This window comes from Periophthalmus magnuspinnatus, chromosome 22 (genome assembly GCF_009829125.3).
Source record: "Periophthalmus magnuspinnatus isolate fPerMag1 chromosome 22, fPerMag1.2.pri, whole genome shotgun sequence".
In the NCBI taxonomy this organism is placed as follows: Eukaryota; Metazoa; Chordata; class Actinopteri; order Gobiiformes; family Gobiidae; genus Periophthalmus; species Periophthalmus magnuspinnatus.
The window spans coordinates 8,377,066-8,386,066 of record NC_047147.1 but is presented as its reverse complement, the minus strand read 5'-3'; the positions used below and the strand labels follow the sequence as shown (position 1 = coordinate 8,386,066).

Below are 9,001 nucleotides of genomic sequence, written 5' to 3'. Positions count from 1 at the left end.
CATTCTGCTATATACAACATTTTGAACATTACATTGAAAAGATATATTTAGTTTACCGCCATGCAACAGTCCCACTTTTTCATCCTTCAGAAACCCATGGATAATATTTTCATTTTCATTACTATATTTTTAAACTTTAATGGTTACATTTTAATTTCTTGTGTGGTTTTGATAGTAAACTGGTTTTATGGCTGAACTGTGATTGTCTGCAGTTCATACATTTTGATTGTAAACTTACAGATACACCACTCCAGTACGTCCTCAACTGAACTTCATAACCAAAAGCTCTATTCAAGTGGAGATACTACATAAATCATTCAACCTGTGTGTGGAGGAATGCAAACACAGCCGTGCCTTTAGCTTGTGGGGCTTTGGAAATAACTTGGATGAGGCGCCATATTCAAACTTTGGTCTAACGCCAGGAGGAAGGGAGTGTTTACTACTATGATCACGCTTTTACAGCACGTGAACTGATTTTCTGTTGCTCTGTGTACACTCCTCCAGTCAGGACCTGCCCCGAGCGCCTCCCTGCTCCACTCCCCCAAACACAAGAATGTCCACGCTCTAAGCAGACAGGCCACTCCCAGAGCCACAGTGGAGGGAGATTTGAAAAAACAGGAACTGTGGGAAAGCCTGAGAGGCCCGAGCACAAAGACTAAACTCAACAGTTTTTATAGTGCACAAGGGAAGGTCCCTTTTGCCTGGAGCGCTGCAGAGCTGGTTTGTTAAGGACAAAGTTTAAACTGTTGGCAAACTAAATGTATTTAAAGCAAGAAAAATAGCTTTATCTTGCCAATAAATGATAGTAGAGTAGTAATACTTGCATACAAGAATTCACAATGGGAAAGTTGTAAGGGTATTAATGGGTTTTAGCTTCCTGTTTATAAGCAACATTTTGACCATCGTGAACATCGTCTTGAATTGGGCGAAACAATTACAGTACTTTCGTTACTTTTTGGTAGACAACTTGTCAAGCAATTGTTTTTTTCAATTACCGGTAGTCAAATGATTATATTTATTGTACATAGATTGACACACATTTCTAACCACATAACGGTTGTTTTGTTTTGATTGTGACCAAAGGGTTGTAAATAAAGTGTATTATTGATGGAAATCTGGAAGTTTATTTACTGACATTTAGATTTAATAAGGCCTGTCTTTGTTAGAACTTTTTGTATATGTCTGTATAGTCCAAATAAGGATTACATTGATCAAATTTTAATTATTTTTATAGTAGACTAGGACAGCAGCAATGAATCAACCAATATTAACTAGTTAATAGCAAAAGCAACTATGCTAATTTCTCATTACTCTGAAACCTTTGGACAGATGTTCTTAAACCTATGCCAAGAGTAAAAAACTGATGCCCCAACAGGATTGTCAAGCTACTTAATTGTGATTAACTTACCCAGTGGAAAAACATTCTACTTGGTAAGATAATAACAATTATTGATAAACTTAACAAGTAGAATGTTTTTCATCTTTATTGGTTATGCGACAGACAAATATCAAAATGCATATACCGGTAGGTTTTATTCCGTGTCTCTCATCAGAACCAATACCACAGATCAATTGAAACCAGCCTTAAGTTTAGATTTTACATCAGTCTTGTAATACAACAGGAAGACATCTTTATCCATTCACAAAGCAGAAAAAGTCATTTTCACACACGTGCTGACCTGCAGCATTGGAAAAAAATCTCACTGCAAAGTTAACAGGTAGTTTTGCTTTGGTCTTCTCTCTGCATAAAAACTACAATTTCTTCAATATTGCAGCTCTGTCACATCCTGTGCTTTTCAGAGTTAGGGGAGAAAAAAAAAAAAAAAACCAAACATTCAAATTTACATTATGGGACATTAAAAAAAAAATCCAGGGAGTTTGTTTAAAATACATAAAAGCAAAAAGCACCTCACCATTTGAAGGCAATTTTAAATTAAGTGCTTAAATAAAAAGGTGGGACACAACAAAAACATTTTCAGTGAGGAGACACCATTGTCATGGCAGTGGGTTTATCCTGATGCAAACAGACAGTGATTTGTGTTGCTCACCCGAAAAAACAAAACAAAACTTCTAACTGACAGGACAGGTCCAAGTGGTTATAAAACAACATCACCCAATACTTTCACGCCTTGAACCTTAACGTTCTGCATAAATTACTAACTTTTTGCTATAGATATGGGATTGTGCGTTGGTCTTGCTGGTGGTTATGTCCAAGTTTTGCGGGATTTTGAGGTCTGAGGTTAGAGCCGTTCGTTTGGGCCCATGGCAGTAGCTGGATGGCGGTAGGGGTCAAAGGTCAGGGAGGTGGCCCTCACAGTTTCTTGAGGCGGCTGTACATGTCCCGTTTGCTGCGCTCGCCAGCCCATGTGCGGCTCTTCATTCTGAACTTCCTCAGGTCCTCCTTGAAGTCCTCGTGGTGCATCGGTCGGTACGACTGGGGCTCGCACTGGGTCTGAAATGGGGCAGTAAGAATTGGGTGAATAATGTGGCAGACATACACACGTGGCAGCAAAGGGGTAAATCATGAGAAATTCTAGTCTATACAATTTTGCAGCACCATAATATTTGAGCTGTTGAGGGTTGAACAATAATATTTGAATTATTAGTGTGTTTGATTGCACTATTAAAATTGCACATTTACAAAAAGGTTTTACATGGTTCTCCTGGTTTAGGGTATAACATCAGTGGCATGAACACTTGTCAACAACTGTTATGACAGGCCTGGCCTACTAACCAAAGAGCTTTTTAAAATACTGCACCTTCTGATTCACATCAAGGCATGTGGCAAAAGTACAACACATTTATGAATACTAGTCTAAAAATCACTGACACAAATATGCACAAAAAATTAAATAGATTTTTAAATTGCTAGCTTTGCCAGACAAAATATTAAAAAGGGAACAAACCTGGAAAATGGGGAAAAAGTCCTTGTAGCCGCCCTTGAGGATGTAGAGTTCTGGGTAGTGGAGATTGGGGTACTCATTCATGGCTCTGTCTCGCTCGCGGACGAAGCGGCACATTCTGGGGCCGCGCTCCGACGAGAACTCACAGTGAAACACAATGACCACGCGCTTGTCCTCGCCACTCGGGATGATGGGCTTCTTCAACAAGAAGTCCTCTACCTGATCCTCCTGGTGCAGGTTCAGCGCGCCCTGGGAAAATAAAATGGGGTTTAGAATAAGCACAAAAATTATGTTATACAGTAATTAAACGTAGATTACAGTCTGATCCTACTTCATGCAAAGATTTGATATGTCAATACCTCACGAAGATTATTAAGGGTATACATTGTGCCAAATCCATTTTATAAGCTTTGAAACCCTGTTCTAGTCTTTAGCTTACTCAAAAGACATTTCCAGTGAGTCTTGCATGTCTGAGTAATCCTGTATCATCCTTCATTTGAGGCTAGAGTACTCAAAAAATACTCTCCATCCCTGCGCCCACTGTTCTGTACTTGCAATGATAAAAAAAAAAAAAAAAAAAAAATTTAAACATTTGCTCACCTTGATGTGTCCTCCCTCAAACTCGTACGGATAACGGCAGTCGATTACAATGAGCTGCTCCACTAAATGATTGAACTGCCCGTTGAGTGCCGCCACCATCTGGAAAACATGGCAGATTTTCATCAGAAATTGCCACATTGTGTTTTCTAAATTTAAAAATATAGAAAATATATATATAAATAAAAACGCATACCATGTCCGGAGTAATGTACTTGAGGTCTTGATGTTTTCCGCCCACTGTAGGAAGCACAAATGTCTATGGAAAAAAACAATATTAATACAAGATAGACGAGGATACATCTGACATCTATTCAGTTTGCCTCGTTTACCTTGGTGAAGTCTCCAATGAGATCCGCAGAGCCTTCATCACGGTCCAGCAGCTTCTCGATTTCTGTCTGACAAAATGATTTGGATCGCTGCAACAGACAGCTCTGAAAGACAAGATAACAACCAAAATAAAAAGGCAATTCAAGAAAGTGATGGGATGGTTTGCAATGAGGAAGGAAACAAAGGCAAACACTAGTCTTTTGGTTCCAGCTAAACCAATTTATCTTTAGCTAAACTGTGCGTGGTCTCCCAGAACAAATAAGTTATCAGTTAAATTTGAATAGCAAAGTTAGAGACCACTGAACCATTTCAAAAAGGACAATAGTGCACACTGAACTGTGATTTCTTAACCTAGCCCAACACATTCACTATATTTTTCCAACTCAGTTCGTTTTAAAACTGCAGTTACATTATATCTTGATATATGGTGGATATGAGTTATACAACTAAAAGACTTGTTGCCAGGGTATCTCACCTGCCATGGGGATTCAGGGTCCTGCTCCATAGGTGTAACCTGTGTTCCTGCCACACTCCGCCTCCTCTTGACCCACACAGGTGTATTTTCATCACTGGGGCAGTCGGGGCGCTTCATTGAGTGACGGGACACTGGGCTGGGCATGGAGGGCGAGCGGAACAGGCTTCTGGGCCGACACCGGATTATGGGCTAGACAGAAGATTTAATGTCATTATAGAGTGCCCAAAATGTGTTCCAATAGACTTTAGTTCACCAGCGTCTCTAGAGCTTGGGATCGTGTTGTCAAATCATAATTTCAGTTAGCCTAATGTCAAATGGACATTTTAAGACACTACATACTAAACTTGGTGTTCATGCAAAAATATTAGTAGTGACCCAGCAACTTATAAAGTTGTTCCACTGTTATTCCAGAGTTACTGATGTCTGTATTTGTAGAGCTTGTTATCAATGGGGGAGAGAAAAAAAATAAATAAACAAAAAAAAAACTTACAGAATCCTCTGCATTATTTTCCCCAACAAGTGGGGCGGTGAGAAGGCTAGCCATTCCCATAGGCATCCCACAGTCATTCTGCAGGAAGAAAAACAATGTTTGAGCTTTACGATTTGAAACTGTGGTTATATTTGCTGTAATAAGTTGCTCAAAGTGAAAAGAATAAAACCGTTTCATACCTCCATGTTGTCGTCCATGATGTCCAGGAAGCCATCGTCCTCATCGTCCAGGGAGCAGGTGAGAGAAGAGCGACGGAGAAACGTGGGGCTGGAGTCAAAGTCGGGCTGCTCGACGCGAGATGGGGAGGTAAACTGAAGGCAAATATGCATTTTACTTTGGACTTTATATACAACTGTCTGAACTATACGATTATTATGTAGAAATATTTACCATGAGGGCTGGAGCGGAGTTTGGTCGCCGAGAAAGTGTGTCCTTGCCTTTTCCGTCATTGAAGGAGCGCACGCGGCACCGGGACACAGGTCGGGTGGGTTTTTTGAACTCAAAGCCCTCCTGAAAACAATACAAAGTTACAAAAGGCTTGCACTTTTTTATATCATGAATGTACTCAAGTGTGGTTTGCATCTAATGAACACAGAGTTCCAATTGGCCAAATAATGCAATGCTTTCACCATAGCAACAGCAAAGTTCTGTCGCTAATGTCTAAAGAATAGAACCAGAAAATGTTGTTGTTCCATGAGAAATAAGAAAATAGATTAAACTGTGGGGATAGAAATGGATGATTTACTCACAGGCACATTTTCCTTGTTGCTGTGTTGCGATGACAGTGGAATCTGGGAGGGTTGTTGGCCAAATATTCCATAACGATGTGAATCTGGTTCTTGTCCCTTCGCACACGGACTGTAGCTAAGCAGCTGAACCTGGAAATAAAAGGGTAAAAAGTTCAATCAAAAGTTCAGCATATGACTTAGAAATATTTGAAATGGGCTATACAACAAAAGAGGTTTAAATTAACATCCTTCTTACTGGTAATGAGTTGTTTCTGCGGATGGGCATCTTGCTGTGATTGCAAAACAATAAGGAGAAAAAAAATCAATACAAATGCATTCAAATGAACCCAAGAGACTAGTCACTATCCAATTTAGACACATCTGGTTACATTTTATTGACTGAAAACCAACTTACTCATTCACAATCTTTCTTGACTGCTTGATGGCTCGTTCAAAGCTGTAGCAGAAGAAATGAACTAAATCAATATTCCAAGTGAGTGAATTTTGAATGTGCCAAATAACTCATAAAAAAGGGAGAAATTTGCAGCTTGTATGAAATCACTCATTTTATTGCTATGGATCTGGTCACACACTGTCTGGGAATATGCATATTAATTAATGCAAGTTGTCTGCCAAGAACGGACACCCACATTTTTATTCCAAGCACAAAAAGCTGGAGAACTATTGAGGAAGTGAGAGGAACAGTTGGAGAGGTTTCTTTAAAAAGCAGAGAGGCTAGAGGTGGTCCAAGTTCAGTTGGAGAAATGCCCACCTGTATGCTAAACAACTACAGCACTCAGTCGATCTCGCCTCCTCCTCCATGCACCAAGATACCATATGCCTGCTATAGCCGGTGCTGCCAAGCCCTGGTCCACAAGAGTCCTTTGTTTGCCAAGGAGGGGGAGCGTGTCCCATTCAGATGGGCTCGGGACAAGGGGAGGGCGGGAGCTCTAAGGGGTGCCCTAAATTCAATAGACCAAAACGGGTTTCAACCTTCCTTTAGAAATAACAGTGCATAGGAAGAGTGTGCCAGAGACAGGAGGGGGTGGGCTATCATTAAAACCCATTGATGAAACGGCACGTCCTTAGCAGCCAGCAAAAAACTAGAAGAGGGACCTAGCAACCATCAAACAGCTGTAAAGTGAGGAGGGGGGTGCAGGGAGTTACTGAGGGCAGCTGTGAAGGAACTTGCACATCTGAGGGTAACAAATGTCAAGCAAGGACTTGCCCCAATGCAAGCACAGGGCCACCCAAGATATGGTGACAAGATAAAAATGAGGAGCACAAGCAGTAAAAGAAGATAAGTTGAAGTTAAAAGTAAGTAATGTTATAGCAGAGACAGGCAATGCTAAAGTTGAGTGAACAGTGTATAATCTATGATGGGCTACAATAGATTAGCATGGGGCTGGCAATTTGCAATATAAAAGGGTAGGAATAAGTTTCAAAATTCAGGATTGCAAATTTCAAAGTTTAATTAGAGTTCATGTATAATTTCCTTTTTTTTGGATAGAGCAAGCCAAATTCTACAAGTGTCAAGAAAATTTCAAAATCAAAGTCTGTAATTTGTGTAAGTTTGTGAAATGAAGAAAAACATGTAATTTGTGACTTAAGAGACTGAAGTAAATACCATAAAAATGTTTACTAAATTAAATCACTAAAATATATGTTTACTTAAGAAAGTCAAGCTTATACTTAAGATGCTTAAGATAACAGCCTGGTGTTTAAAACCCAACGGTAAAGACGTTAATCCTTCGCCTGATATATGTGGCTTGGTTCAGCTGGCACAGGGTGGGGGTGAACTGAAGAGTAGGGGGGTACAGGGTGATTGATTAGAACAGACAAGGAGGACAGTGCAACTTACGAGTCCTCGATTTCAGCTACATCCACTGGACTAGGGGGATCCATGCCGAGACCTGAAGGACAATACATTATCAAAATGTATACAAAACATGTATGCCAGCTCAGTTAACACCCTAAAACTCATCAATTCAGTATGGATAAAACTAGGACTCAAGCTACATGACATAAATCAGCATGAAATCTGACATGAAATCCACTCACCAGCATCAGAAGAGGTATCAGATGCGAAAGAGGGTATCTTTTCAAGTGGTGGATTCTTCCTTTTGGGGGTGTCAGATTGGCTGCAAAGAAAACAAACAACTTAATTAACAAAGCTAGATAAGAAGACACTGTGAATAGCATGGGGTAACAGCTAAGAATTTACCTTCCAATTCCAGAGAGATTGTTCATGTCTAGAGCCAAATTGGTGACGGGGGACAGGACGGTGGTAGGTCCCGGGGAGAAGAGCGTCCTGCAGTGGGTGTTCTTGGCGCCGAAGTCGGGCAGCGACAACGAGGAAAGACCGGGGATCCCTTGGGGCCTACACCTCGGAGCGTTGTTGACAGAAACAGGGCTGTCGTAAAGGTTAAACGACTGCATTTTGGGGTCCGACTGCAGGACTAGACGCTTCAGGGTCGCTTTTCCAGTGAATCTTAGGTCAAAGAGAGCCAGTTCTCTGCCTACATCCACCAGGACCGTCCGAACCTGAAGCTAACCCGGAAGCTAACTGACCAAAAAGCTAAGAATGCATTTCCAGAAAAGGCGATCCAAACTCCGGCTGGAAAGTCCGTGCGGGGGAAGCCTCGACTTGTTTTTGTGCGATTTACTTATGCCACATAGTTACAGTTTTTTGGAGAGGGCTGCAACACCACGTAGTCCTGCGTGACAGCCCCTTGTGGTCTGAGAGAGTGAGTGAAGAGAAGCACGTATTTATGTTCAAAATAGAAGCTCACGCGCGGCAATCCAACAGCCAATCAGCGGCCCGAGCAGGCACACAGCCAATCAGAGCGCAGGCTGTTGTCCTCGCGCCGGATGAGGCTGGACCAAGAGGATGTGACACAAGGGGATGGAGGGAGGCTTAAATTTCAGCTTTTTTCCTCACATCTTTTGTTTCTTTGTACTAAAATTCCTTCGTGAAAATAAATGTTAAGTATGATAAAAAAAAATTATGCATTGTAATTAAACAGCTTGACAATGATGTAAACTTGACTAAGCCTGATGCAAACAGAAAGAGCCTACTTTGCAAAATGTGAATTAGGTTAAAGAAATATAGCCTATAGTGTATTCTTACTTCAACAGATCTATAGGCCCTACATCTAAAATCCTGCTAGATTCTAACCACCATTATTCTTCTTAGGAACCTTTTACAGTAGTACATTGGAGCCACCCACACAAAATGACTAATAGCCAAGATATGACTGTTGCAATAATCTAGTAGGCATACTTTGAAAAGGAAGTGCCTCTGCCTGAATAGCTGCTTTATTCAACAACCCCCTGCAAGAATCCAAAGAATCTTTTCTGTCATATGCAATTAATTGTGTGTCTATAGTCCTGAGGTTATCAAAGAAAAGTGAGGCTAAGTTGGCTTTGCTGACGTTCATAGCAATTCTAAACACACTGACTAAACAGAATACATTGG

At 40.8% G+C, this 9,001-nt stretch overlaps 1 protein-coding gene across 1 annotated transcript; it reads right to left on the bottom strand.

Annotated features, from left to right (window-relative positions):
• Positions 1–1,308: 1,308 nt before the first annotated feature.
• cdc25b (cell division cycle 25B) lies at positions 1,309–8,286 on the bottom strand. Its single transcript, XM_033988455.2, has 15 exons — positions 7,748–8,286; positions 7,585–7,664; positions 7,385–7,436; positions 5,939–5,980; positions 5,780–5,813; positions 5,545–5,673; positions 5,186–5,305; positions 4,975–5,106; positions 4,796–4,873; positions 4,306–4,494; positions 3,833–3,934; positions 3,697–3,759; positions 3,504–3,602; positions 2,907–3,152; positions 1,309–2,452 (listed from the first exon to the last, which is right to left on the bottom strand). The coding sequence occupies exons 1-15, from the start codon at positions 7,960–7,962 to the stop codon at positions 2,312–2,314; spliced, it is 1,722 nt and encodes a 573-aa protein (XP_033844346.1). The 5' UTR covers positions 7,963–8,286; the 3' UTR covers positions 1,309–2,311.
• Between the last annotated feature and the right edge of the window lie 715 nt (positions 8,287–9,001).